General features: G+C 32.7%; 1 protein-coding gene across 1 annotated transcript in view; it reads right to left on the reverse strand.

Annotated features, from left to right (window-relative positions):
• Positions 1 to 14,133, reverse strand: part of LOC115889100 (filamin-A) — a 92,821-nt gene that overhangs the window by 13,004 nt on the left and 65,684 nt on the right. Inside the window, exons 14-17 of the mRNA XM_030909018.1 lie at positions 10,230 to 10,547; positions 5,099 to 5,257; positions 4,764 to 5,044; positions 35 to 254 (exon numbers count right to left, since the gene is read on the reverse strand). Coding sequence (XP_030764878.1) covers positions 35 to 254; positions 4,764 to 5,044; positions 5,099 to 5,257; positions 10,230 to 10,547 — 978 coding nt within the window. The remainder of the gene's footprint in view (positions 1 to 34; positions 255 to 4,763; positions 5,045 to 5,098; positions 5,258 to 10,229; positions 10,548 to 14,133) is intronic.

Raw genomic sequence — 14,133 nt, forward strand, 5'->3', positions numbered from 1 at the left:
TAAACATTCATAATACAAATATGTCGGACTTTACCAGATAAATCAAATCTTATTCGGGAACCGCTCTTTTCTGGATGAACTTTCCGTCCAGCTATCTTGCATTCCAGCGTTCCAGGTCCTGCATTCGAAATGTCAAATGCCAGTTTGGCCGGTAATTTTATTCTGCCTGAATCGTCCAAATATTGATTCCAACCGCCTATCAGACGAACTGCTTCGGGATCGGCGATGTTTGGTCTGAATGGTGAACCTGGAAGCTATAAAATAGAACTTTTAATTGAAAATATATACGGTCCTGGATAATTTATCTCCGTGGTCTGTATTTTAATGTATGAGACAGAGAAAAATATAAATAACCGATTGACAGATAGAGACACAAAATAAAAAGCGACATACAATGTTGCCAGTTTTAATGTGTGTAGGTAGGGATAATTGTGGATAGGCAATAAACTTCGCATTTTTCTCTCTCCGACTTACAAGATTCCCATAGCGATTCACTTCTAGACATGTAGGTAAAGACCGACCCAAGACCCTTCTCTTGTCAACTCGGTATAATTCATAGATTTAGGAAGAACAGATATCACATCGTGCATTTTAACCCGATCAAACAATCGGAGGTTGACTACGTACTGTAAAAACTAACTGAGATAGAGAAGGCGACATTGCCACATCTCAAATTTGCGCCTATCTACTTAGCTTGATTTGCAGAAAAGGTGACTTTAAAACCTTCACCGGATATCAGTAAATCTCAATTTCTTAATTAAATTAATAGTTTATTTTCAAAGAAGCATGCGTAATAATATGTTATTAACCAGAGGATATATGCGTTACTATTAAAGGACATGTTTACTGTTTAATGTGCTGAAACGTCTAGAACTATTGGCAACGTCGCTGCTAGTCTTCCAGAATGAAAATGAGCCGTCCGTCCCACCACCCCTCGCGACGGCCCTTGGCCCGTTATAGCGTACTACGTTTAGCTTACGGTGTGTTTGAAGTCGGAATCAAGTTCGAAATGAACTTTTCAGTGTTTTTCAGTAGTTTTTGTTTTTGTTTAACGTACTTTTGAATCTGCGAATTTTCAATATGGTACGACAGTGTCAAGTGTGTGGAAAAATAAGCTCAAATTACCCGAATTTGTCTTTTCACAGATAGGTACAAATTTCCGCCGTAATTGTACATAGGCGTCCCACAAGGGAGCCTTACAATTAAAATAATTCTAATTATATTTGTTGAATTTTGATCTATTAAAACAAGAACGTAGTAGCCGGTAATTGAATTATAATTCGTCTCAATTACTATCTAACTGTTGTAGATCATAACAAATTTGAATATAAACGTTGCATTTGAAACTTTATTATAAGCCAGAAAGTGACTTTTTTTTCCTTAAAATTGCGTCATATTTTGGTCATTATATACGATATTCTAAAGGAATTTTGCTCAACAAATAAACAAAGGTGTTTACCCGACCTTTTTTACATTTTACTGCTTTATTATATCTGCCCCTTCGGCGTTGTTTAGACAATTTTTTACCACCGTACAAATACCTCTTCCTAGAGTTATTTGTACGGTGTGTTTACCTTTTTTTTAGAATGGGACGAACTGTAAATAATTTTTAGGCTACTAGTTTTATACATACTTATATACAGAGTAACCCAGGCCTCCAAAAAAGCTTTTTACCTATTACGTTTTTGGTTTGTGATTTTTATTTCAATTTTTTACATAAGATGGAGGTCATTGTAACGCACATTTTCAAAATATTTTTGTCAACATACAGGGTGATTCAAACCGCAATACATATGCTTAATACAGTTCATGAAGATTGAGACATTTAACTAAAATTTGATTGTCTGATAAAACTACCTTTAAAAGTAATGGGTTTGTAAATAAACGTAAAATTCATTATTATGCGACAGAAATCCCATACTGTAGCACACAGATTTGATACTTTCAATGATAAATGCCTTCTATTGAGAGACTAAAAGGTAATTGCTTCGTATCAAAGCCATCATAATACAAGAAGAAGATCGAAAGTCAAATCTTGTCTTATATTTTCAAAAAAACACAATTTTCTCATTAAATATTGATTTTAGGTATAGGAAGTTATTAATAATACAAGATTAAACAACTATTACACAGTACTTCACAGGAAGCTATCGATTGCGAACTAACTAAATCGTTACTAATTACTAATTTTGGAAAGTTCTTTTTAAGATCAAAAAAGGTAAAACTAAAACCTAAACTATCATTTGAGATTAAACGGGAAGTTAAAATAAATAATGTTGCCTATTCTAAACAAGAAAAAATTATTTATAAGTTTTATAACATCTCTAATTAAATTTGGACGAAAAGAATATTTCTGTTTGCTGTAGGTAATTTTCTCAGGGAAAATACGTAAATAAAAATGACTTTTTAAGTCAAAAAAAGTCAAAAGGACAAGTTATTCCAAAAAAGGACTGTCCTTTTAAAAAGGACAGGTGGCAACCCTAGGTATTTCTGGAATGGAAATTTAATGGCAAATCTACAACTTTAGTTTGAAAATATGTTCCGGCCACCTATGTTTACAAAAATGTCTAAAATGTGCTTTACCATTGCCTCCATATTCTGAAAAAAAAATTGAAAGAAAAGTCACCAACCACAAACCTAATATAGAACTGTTTCAGAAACTTGAGTCACCCTGTAAATATTCAAAAGCAACTGAAAGTTTATATAGAAGTAACCGAAAGTTTATATAGAAGTAACTGAAAGTTTAAATTGAAAATCGACGTTGGAGCGATTTTCGAAAACTACCTACTAACGTTTCAACATAAGTATATATGGGATATTAATTATATTATTATATTATACCTTATAACAAAACTCATCTGACGAAAAAGTGTTAATGTAGTATATTAATATGGATTAAAAATTTTACTAATTACTTTACTTTTACTTTACTAATTAAATTCCTTCCAAAAAACGATACGCTACTGGCCATTAGAACAATCCAAATGCGCCTAGTTGCCGGGGTCGGAAATTTTAGACTTCCCTGTCTCTTCTGTCCTTGTTTAACACGTTGGAATGTTTGATACACTTCCAACGAGTATTTATGAATGAGATGTTCGGTCTATATTTATAATGTCTTTGGTATAATTATATTATTATCTTCGCCTTAAATTGATGAGAAAAAAAAACTAAACTTTTTAAAAATTTTCATGTATACTGCGAAAATGAAAATAATATATCTAAGATAAATACAGGATCCGGCAATAGTGCGTCGGGCATCTGTAGTGTCTAGAATAAGAGACTTTTTGATTAAGAATTTTGTTTAAGTGCAAACCTCAAGTATGTACGAGGATGTAAAGGTGAGGGTGAAAATATTTTAACTTCTATAGGATGACTCAAAAAGTGTGAGTGGATCGAGATCCTAAGATATAGTAGTATAATAGTATGATATGGTAGAGTAAATATATTTCGATAATTTGTTAATTCAAGATATTAAATAAATAAAAAATATATATTTTTCAATCTTCCTTAAAAAAATTATTACAAAGACAAGGACTGTCCTGAAATCAAAACTATATTAGATATTTACCTTAGATGATCTATACTTACTTTGCTATAAATATCGTGATCTTGAATCACACAGGGTGTTCAAAATTCTACGCCAAACTTTCTAAAATATAAAATAGTTTGTCTTAATTGTTTTTTTAAATGGAACACCCTCTATATTATTTTTTACTAGATGGACAGTAAAAAAATAAACATTTTTTGTATTTGAAGTATATCAAAATTTTTAATGGTTTCGCAGATACATGCAGTATTATTCCATAAGGCTCTTTCAATGCTAAAATACGAGAGAAAAATTACTGGGTGGGTTTGAAAAAAATTGTAGAAAATGTCATATGAAATATAAAACCGCGAATAACTGCGAAACCGTTAAAAATTTTCAAATACTCTAAATTCAAAAAAGGTTTATTTTTACATTCTCCATCTTTTGAAAAAATAATATACAAAGTGTTCCATTTAAAAAAAAAAACGAAGAAAAAATATTTTATATTTTAGAAAGTTTGGCGTAGAATTTTGAACATCCTGTAAGATTTACGACTATCATATTTACAGCAAAGTAAGAAGAAACCATTTAAAGTAAACACCTCGGTAAACACCTATTATAGTTTTAATTTCAATACAGTTCTTGTATTTTTAATAATTTTTTTGAGAAAGGCTGAAAAATATATATTTTTTATTTGTTTATTAATATCTCCAAACCTATCGAAATATATTTATTCATATCTTAGAATTATGTAAAGTGATCTGAAAGGAAGCCAAAAATGCAATAATATACAGGGTGTTCCATTTTAGAAAAATCATTCCGATCCACTCACAGTTTTTTGAGCCACCCTATACAAGTTAAAATATTTTTCTGAAATATATCCCAGTACATAGGTTAGGTTTGCACTTAAACAAAATTTCCAAGTTTTTTATTCTAGAATTTACAGATGCCGACGCACTACTATTATCGGACTGCATAATCTATTACAGTTGTAGTAAAATGAGTCACTAATTGTGAAAAACAAAGTTACAACCCTATAAGCAACATTTTTCGTAAACGCCTACTTGTGCGGTTTGAAATTTTGATGCAAATTTTTTCTAATACTCTTTCTAATACATTTGATTTTTCATTAAGGTGTATACATCACTGTGTTACACGATAAAATCCAGACCACGCTTTTTCGATGACCCGATCGGTATATTCTTCGACATTTAAGATTAATATTTGACATACTAACATCGTTTGGACCAATTCCAATGATAATGTCATACGTTCCAACCCATTTAGGAACGTAAGAAACAACGTATTCTCCAGGTTTGGGATTTTGAATGTTAACATCGATGTTTCCTTCGACCGCTTCGACTTGGACCCTTGGCTGACAAACGCTACTCACAGTAAATGTAGCCCTCTCACCAACTATGGCACTTTCTAAACCTTTACCAACGGCTCTGGGAGGTGGAGTTGGTCCAACCGGACCTACACCCAATGCTAACGGTGAGCCTTTAACTGGTACACCACCTAAAATAAACGTATTTTGAAGTTTCTTCTTATAAGTCTTTTTTTTTTTTTTACCATAAGTGACAGCTACTTGAAACAGTCCAGCTGAGTTCGGAGTAAAGCTCACTTGGATTAGGTTTTCGCCCAAATGTGTTTCTTCGACTGCCAGAGTTTGACCAATTGGATTGGTAGCTTGAACTTCTAAATCGGCTATACCAGCATTTTTAGTAAGTACTGCAAAGATTAACAATAATTTAAGACTTCACAGTTGGGGGTTGGCACTTTTGGTCTTAACAACAGCAAAATAAAATGCTAATTCACTACAGTACACTAAACACTACTTTTTTACTGGACCCGCGTTTCACTAACCATATTAGCATCATCAGCAGATGATTAAAACTCAATCTTTCGCTAATAATGCTATAATGTAGTGTTGAGAAAAATCAAATGATTTCAATCCTCGAGGATTCCAATAATCGGATGATCATCCGAGGAATCCTCGGTCATAAAATTATCTCTGTATAATATCTCGATCGAAACCTGAATAAATACTCGCCGCTGGGTGTGAGTGATTTTGCTTGCTGTTTTTAACAAACTGTTGCCATGTACTTGAATGACTTAAATAATATTGTAATAAAAATAAATACTAATTATTTTAAACACTTTTTTAATATGTTCGTGTATAATTTCATGTGGGAAATAAAATTTTCATAGGTTTTGCTTTAAATTGTGCTGATTTTGCTTTAACTCCGACTTTGAGGCTAATCTGGCAACCTTTCACCACACTTTCAGGCCAAATAAAACCAAGTAATTCTAGGAAATACTTGCGGATTTTTAAAAAGGGCTCGTTATTTATTGTTTATTTTTCGGCGGTCGGTCATTGAGATAAAAAATATATTTTGTTTTACTTTTTAATAGCGTACTTTCACCGAAAATAAACTGTAGTACCTAATAAATTGTAGTAGTATTGTGTTATTGTGCATATTTTAAGTTTTTGTGCTACACAATATCCAGTTTTAAAATTGAATTTACCAACTGTATTGTTTGCACTTAATACACACATCTTAACTAATAATCGAAAAAAAATTGTTAATGATGATTGTTTCGAATTTTCAACCTCTTTCTCTTGTGAACCCTCATAATAGAAAAATATTAACTAATAAAATTTTACTTCAGGCCGAGCTTAAGGCTTACAACGAGTCAGCTGTCGCTTTAAAAGCTGTTTAAAAAAATGAATTAAAGAGCGGGCTTTTAATATTGTTATTGTTCTTGTTGGAAAATTCCGCTAAAATCATTCGCTTTATATCTACGTTCCATCACGCTAAATTTCGATTAAACTTTCATCAGAATATAGTCTCCAATAACAAATTACCGTTGTGATGTATAAAAAATAAGATTTAACAATATAATTCATACAATTATTAAATTAAAATTAAAAGCCAAACATGTGTAAATGTTATTTATTATTTAAAGTTTTCATTTATAAGTCAAATATTTAAACATCGTTTATTATAATAAACAAGAGTTAACGTAATACGCCCAAAGTTTTGTAAATGGAGTAAATATAAATAGGTACTTAAATGATGGCAAAAATAAAAGACTTACATTATATTTTTAGGGCCACAAACAAAAGGAATTGTATAATTAAAACACATAACAAATTATAGTTTGAAAACCGTTTTGATAATATTATGATTGGCGCTATGACAACGACAATATTTTTGGAGAATTTGACAATAGTATGACAATGGCCGTTGGAAACTATGGAAACTACAAAAAAAATTCTGATTTAACGCCATCTGGCAATAACTAGGAGCAACTTCTTAACCTAAAAATTAATTGCACTACCACCTAGCGCCTGAGGCTGGAACTATTTTATTTGAAATTTCCGTGGAAACGGTGGAACCGCTTTTGCTATTTCACTTTCCCTTCCCGCCCCTGTGTGAACCCTCATAATAGAAAAATATTAACTAATAAAATTTTACTTAAGGCCGAACTTAAGGCTTACAACGAGTCAGCTGTCGCTTTAAAAGCTGTTTAAAAAAAATGAATTAAAATATACAGCAATATTGTTATTATTCTTGTTGGCAAATTCCGCAAATCATTCGCTTTATATCTACGTTCCATCACGCTAAATTTCGATTAAACTTTCATCAGAATATAGTCTCCAAACGTACAACTACAAGCTAAGGTTTTTTACAAGAAAACACGTAAATTGAAAATTAAAAATGTAAATAAAGCAAAATCTCCAAAGCCTTAACCCAAATAAACAACTGTGGTTTTGTCAAATGGAATTTTGAAAGTCGAAAACTGACGTATATTATGAATTTTCAAATGTTTCAATTCTGAATTATTACACAGAAAAAAACAACATATTATTATTATATCAATGGTTAAAAAACTATAAATCTTAAAATATAAAGTATGGAGAAAAAATCTTTATAATTTAAATAAATATTATAATTAATATATCCCATCTAAACAAAACAAAAATAAGTCATGTATTTCTGTTCAAAAATGCAAGTTACTACTCTGAAAACCGACTATTATTGCGCGCCATATGCGAGCAAGTGATTAAATGGTTATCCTCTGTCCTCTATAGTATAAAAGGTTTCAGCATAAATCGTAAGTCGCCTGTTTTTAGTGGGTATCAACACGAGTCCCACACTGTCTAGGGGTTAATTCTATGACCATCTCTCTCGAGATGGTCATGGAAATGATCACTATTCGTCTATAAAAGATTTTTCAACCAGCCCCTCACCAAAAAAAAAAAAAAAAAAAGTAAATCATCGCCTGTATCGTCGCGAACAGCGAGGACGGTACACCACACCCGATGTTAGTTGCGTGCCGAGTGCCGAGTAATGCTCGGGGATCGACAAAAAAAGGTTTCAGCATAAATCGTAAATCGCCTGTATCGTCGCGAGCAGCGAGGACGGTACACCACACCCGATGTTAGTTGCGTGCCGAGAAACCCCAAGGGATCGACAAAAATACTCGAGACATACCGAGGATATGAATACTCGGATGACCGAGTATTTTTCACTCAAGTGATCCCAGAACTACTATAATGCATGGTTAGCGAAACGCGCGCCCAGTACAAAAGTAAAGTGTTTTGGTGTATTGTGGTGAATTAGTTTTAATATACATAATTTAAAAATAAATACAGTGCGTCAGCTTTAATAGAACAACTACAGTCCGCTAAATGAACCAAGTGTAGAATGTGTAGTATATGTATAGTGTAGAATAATTAGTTAGAAAGATGTGAAGTCTCTTAGATATATTTTCACGCAACGCTATTATTTTATAATTTTTTGTCATAATATTTTCACCTATGAGATGCATGTTTTTGTAAAATATGCATGTTTTTGTAAAATATGCATGTTTTTGTAAAATATGCATGTTTTTGTAAAATATGCATGTTTTTGTAAAATATGCATGTTTTTGTAAAATATGCATGTTTTTGTAAAATATGCATGTTTTTGTAAAATATGCATGTTTTTGTAAAATATGCATGTTTTTGTAAAATATGCATGTTTTCGTAAAGTATGCATGAGCCCCATTTTCTTTATATAAGTCTTCATACTTATTGCAAGTAATATCAAATAATTGATATTCTATTTAAAAATTACAATTTATGTCAAAATTAAAGCTTTTTTGTTATTTCGAAAATTAGAATATGGCGATTCAGATAAAATTCTGAAATTTTCATAATTTACATTATTTTTTAAAACCAATATTTACAGAAATTGGTAGTTATTGGCTAAAATATAAGTGAACATCCTGTACATAAGTACTCTGATACCGATCAAGGGATATCGAAATATTAAACATGACATTCTATAAAACCTAGATCGCTAGATTACTTTTTAATTATTACTCACAAATTAATATTTAGATTGTATGGGGTTGTGGGTTTTCCTCAATTGTCCAATTATTAAAGTACTAGGAAGTTAATAATGTATGGCTATCGCTTCTTTTATTTTATTAAACATAATATAAATAAACATAACATAACATATACAGAAAGCTTAAAGTTTTTTTGGTTTTACCAGGTTTACTTGTTATTATCAGGTATTAGTTGCTAATTTGAAGTTTGACTTCATATAATGTTATTATTAGTAGTTATAAAACAGAACGTCAACAGTTATAATAGACGGTTTTATTGAGTTTTTATTGTTTCTCTTCTTAATTTTCTAATTTTTATAAAGATTATGTCTTATTTTTCCAAAAAAATCCTTTATGGGTATTTCGCCACTGCACTGCAAGAAAATCTACAAAATAAAATAGTTATTTTTTGTCAACACTTCTGCGTTAAACCTAAACGGACACTGCTTGTCAGAAGTTATGTTTACAGTTATAAAAATTTGCCTAACAAAGAAAAAAATGCTTAACGTTTCGGAAAGTTTAATAATAATGTTATAATATAGACGTATCTGTTTTAAAAAAAGTAAAGTGTTCTCGAATAGTATTTTTTCCTTATTCTTGTATTATATTCCCGTATTTTTTTTGCTTCCGACGACGGAAAGAGATAAACTTTTCGAAACGTTAAGCATTTTTTTCTGTTAGGCAAATTTTTATAACTGTAAATATAACTTCTGACAAGCAGTGTCCGTTTAGGTTTAACGCAGAAATAACTATTTTATTTTGTAGATTTCCTTGCAGTGCAGTGGCGAAATACCCATAAAGGATTTTTTTAGAGAGATTCATATTTCTGTTTCGATCTTGCTGGAAGCAATCCAGAAATGGCTCTGAATGTCAGAGCTTTCTTTCAGAGTCTTCCTCAATGTCAGAGGGAATACTTTCCGAATCGCTCATTTTTTAAACTAGTGACATCAATATTATTTACTGCCATATTGACATTGTCATGCATGGTGTTATTTGAACAAAGGTATTAAGGTAATTGATTTTTAGGATAGGTATATAGTTAAGTACAATAATTTTTAAAATTCATTGTGTGTTTTTATAGTTAGAGTAGATAAAATATTGTACAATATACACGAGTTAACTCGATTAAGATACTTGTGTGGTTACCCAACTCGTGCAACTTTCACACGCGTATCTTAATGATGCTGTTAACTCACTTGTATCGTAAATATCTATTAAAATATTTATAGCATGCTCATAAATAACCCGCTAATAGAGGATTTCGTTTCCCCCCTTACAGATGCCCCGTAGCTACGGAACAGATAAACGTGCTGTATATTACCATTGAAAATAATCTTTTCTCCGACATTGCCTTGCGACGTCGGTATATCCACGATCCTAACCATATCCGGATCGCAAGCTTGGCAAATGAACGGACTGCCAGTCAGAGCCTTGGCCTGGTGCAATACTTCGACCTTGTGAGGCCCAACGTCGCGGGCCGTGAATTCTGCTTGAAGTTTTCCGGTTTTCGTTTGGTAACAACGAACCGGTACCGCCGAGCCGGAAGGACTGCTTACTACCACGTCGAACTCCCTGGCGGAGCGTCCCAAGGTATCGATGTGGAACGAGGTTACTTTGCCTACTTTAGCTTGATACAGACCTGGCAAAAAATAATAATAGCTATTAAAAATTTAAAATTTTTAAGCCCACATATATGGCTGAAAGCTTTTTTGGCGTTTTTAGGGTGAAGCGTCTTTTGCGACTAAAACAAAATAACAGAATTATATAGGAGTGGCCCGACCAAAAGCGTTCGGTGTGTCTCGCAAAAAAAACGCAAATGAAAACAAATAGACCAGTCGGCAAGTGCATCGATGGCGGGAGCAAATCCGGACAAGCTGGAATAAGTTTTATTTTGTTTGTTTTGGTGTCGAGAAGCATGTATTAAATTTGCACTCCCCGTAAAGCCCGGTTTTGGCCGCCATCTTGGAAAAATTGGCTAAAATTCGGTTTATTTTTCATTATTTGTCAATAACTCGATTTCTATCAACTTTAGTGCAAAATATGTAGAGACCAAAACTAAAGAAGAGGAAAAACTCTATAAAAAACGTTGTATGGGTTTTTTTCGTGCGACTACCCAAAGTATCGAACTTTACGAAAACAAAATTAAAGTTTCGTATAACGTACGTGTTCAATATATCCGGGGTTAACTGTACTTGTTTCCACACCACCTTGAGCGGCATCCCCGATACATAAAGCCTAAAAACTTGTTTGCTACTGGTTGGCAGTAGCCTGCTGTCGCGGTTATAATGGAAGAACGCAATTTGCATTATGACCGCAATAACGGACTAAATTTTTATTGTTGCGCGACTGGTAGAAAATCAAGTTTAACCGCCATATCTCTCAGGAAGCTGCCTTGAGGAAAAGTAGGTACCCGGCACGTTTTTTTTTGAGTGGTCTCCCCATTTCCAATAGGCCTAATCCACATGTCGACAACTTAGGTTTCTTTTGAGGTGGAAGGTTCATCAGAGTTCTTTCGTTTTTTTTATGTTACTGGCTGTTCAATATAATCTTTCTGAATGTCTTCCATATCTGTATCATATTCCGGATCTGGTTCATAAGGTGCAGAATATTCTTTTCGTTGATCTTTATCGAGAGGAAAATTGTCCTCGTACTCATCTTCGTCTAATTTTGCCACCTCCCAACTCTTCGAACATGATTTGCCCTGACAAAGTGCACACATTACCGAGCAACGCAAACCTACTTTGCGGCAACTACAAGATGTATTACAACCTTTGGCACATTTACATGAGATCAGATATATAATAATTCTTGGGGAGCTGCATCTTGGGAAGTAGCAATGGGCATCAACCCATTCTTTGAATTTTTCCATCCCCAATCCAGAGGTGATTTTTCATTCCCATACCATAGCTGTACGTACGGAAGGAGTGCAAGCGAGCTGCGTCTTTGGTCGGTGGTAATGATACTAGGTTCGGTAAGCTTTTAGTAATAGATTTTACGAAACACTGGTATCTATACTTATCTAATGAGTCGCATTTTTTGGATCCATATAGATGTAGAAGAAATCGTTCTCCAGCTTTTTCTATACCTTCTGGGGATGCGTTTGGGTCTTTGAAAGTTTGTGCGGCTGTCTGTAATAATTCTTTTTCTTTCTGTAAAACTTAACGAATTTCATTTTTTCTTGTCTGCATAATGCGGATGTGGTGTCGCAGCCACTAAATGCGTGGAGAAATAAAAAGAGTGAGGTTCTCGGAAAGACAAAAACTGACTAGAATAGAGGAAATAATAACTGCTTATAATATATTTAGCGTGTTTAAACCGAGATAACTGGGAAACGGGTCGTCGCACGGAAAAAGCACATAGGACGTTTTTTGTAGAGTTTTTCCTCTTCTTTAATTTTGCACTAAAGTTGATAGGAATCGAGTTATTAACAAATAATGAAAAATAAACCGAATTTTAGCCACTTTTTCCAAGATGGCTGCCAAATCCGGGCTTTGGGGGTGGTGCAAATTTAACACGTGGTTCCTTACACTAAACTGAACAAAATAAAATTTATTCTAGCTTGTCCGGATTTGCTCCCGCCATAAGCTATTTTTTAATACCTGGCGACTGGCCTAAAATCAATTTATTTTCTGTCGCGTCTTTAGCGATTTCTAAAATGAGACACCGTCATAGGCGGACGTAATATTTAATAATACAATAAAAATAAATTAAATAGTATGCATTTTTTTTCATTTTAGATTGTAGAACTACAGCCTATTATCTAAAATTATTTTTATAGAGAACATCTACTGTTTAGGAAGATCCTATTAAATTCAAAAATTTGAAGGAAATGTTTGAAAAAGTGTAATTTTTAAATGTTGAAAAAGTAATAAATTAAAGGAATATTTTTTACGCGTAAAAAATAGTTTTTATACGTAAAAAGTGTTTTTTACGCGTAACAAATAGTTTTTTACGGGTAATAAATAGTTTTATACGTTTAAAAAATAGTTTTCTAGGTGCAAAAAATAGTTTTTTATGCGTAATATTTTTTTTGCGTAAAAAATATTTTTTACCGGTAGTGAGTAGTGTCTACACGTAAAAATAATACTTTTTTGCGTAAAAAATGGCTTTCTATCAGTAAAAAATAGTTTTCTACCAGTAACAAATAGTTTTATAAGCGTAAAAAATAGTTTTTTCCCCGGCCCGTCCACGATTCAATCCCAGCATATCCTTTATCTTCGTCTCTTCAACGCTAAGCGCGCCGATCTCGGCTATCTCTTTCTCACAGTATTGATCGTTGCACGGGCCGGGAATCAACGAGCTTGCGACGTTACTAATTGACATCTTGGCTACTTGGCATCATGGCAACGATGGGCAATATATCAGAAACTGTGATTTATGAATGATATTGATAATATAAACGTTAAAAACATCAAAATTGCTAGTGAATCCATAATGTCTCCCCCTAACTCATATGTTCAATCAAGTATCCGGAATATTTCCACCAAAATTATATCCGGAATATTTCCATCAATATTAAAAGGATCTCTTGTAGTCCCAGTATATAAATCGGGAAACAAAGGCTGAATGTTTGAACTATCAGCCAATTACATTGCTGAATCATTTGACAAAAATACTTAAAAAACTGATTATAACGCGTTTAGTATCATATTATTTAGAAAAATAAAAATAATACCTATCTTCGAACAGTTTAGTTTTTTGAAAAACACTTGTACGAGTGATTCGATCAACAAGCTTCTAGAGCATGTTTATAGTAATATTAATAACAACAAAAAGACGATTGGAGTGTTTTTAGATCTAAAAAAAAACGTTTGATTCGATATCACACAAACGTCTTGCAAAAAATGGAAAAAATGGCACACCTCTATAACTTTTTTATTTTTTCAGATTAAAAAACGAGATTTGGTATGTTAGTATATGACATAAATTAGGATTGATTGACGTATTCAATTTTCCTGTTTCAATTATTGTTCCCTGTTTCACAGGAAATGACTAAAACTTTTAATTTTTAAATGGTATCCTCGGTATTTTTTTTCACTTTATTCGACAGAAAATGACACTCAACAACAACTTTTGACAAATTCGCTTTAAAAAAACATCGTATTTTAAATTTCAATCCATGGCTGTGTTAAAAACACTAATTTTTAATCAAGGAGCCTTGGAAGAATAGATTTGATCGACTAATGATTTTAGTGTCTTTTCCTAGCCGGTTAAAAGATGCCCAA

The sequence above is a fragment of the Sitophilus oryzae genome, unplaced genomic scaffold (assembly GCF_002938485.1).
Source record: "Sitophilus oryzae breed Bouriz unplaced genomic scaffold, Soryzae_2.0 scaffold_810_pilon_pilon, whole genome shotgun sequence".
NCBI lineage: Eukaryota > Metazoa > Arthropoda > Insecta > Coleoptera > Curculionidae > Sitophilus > Sitophilus oryzae.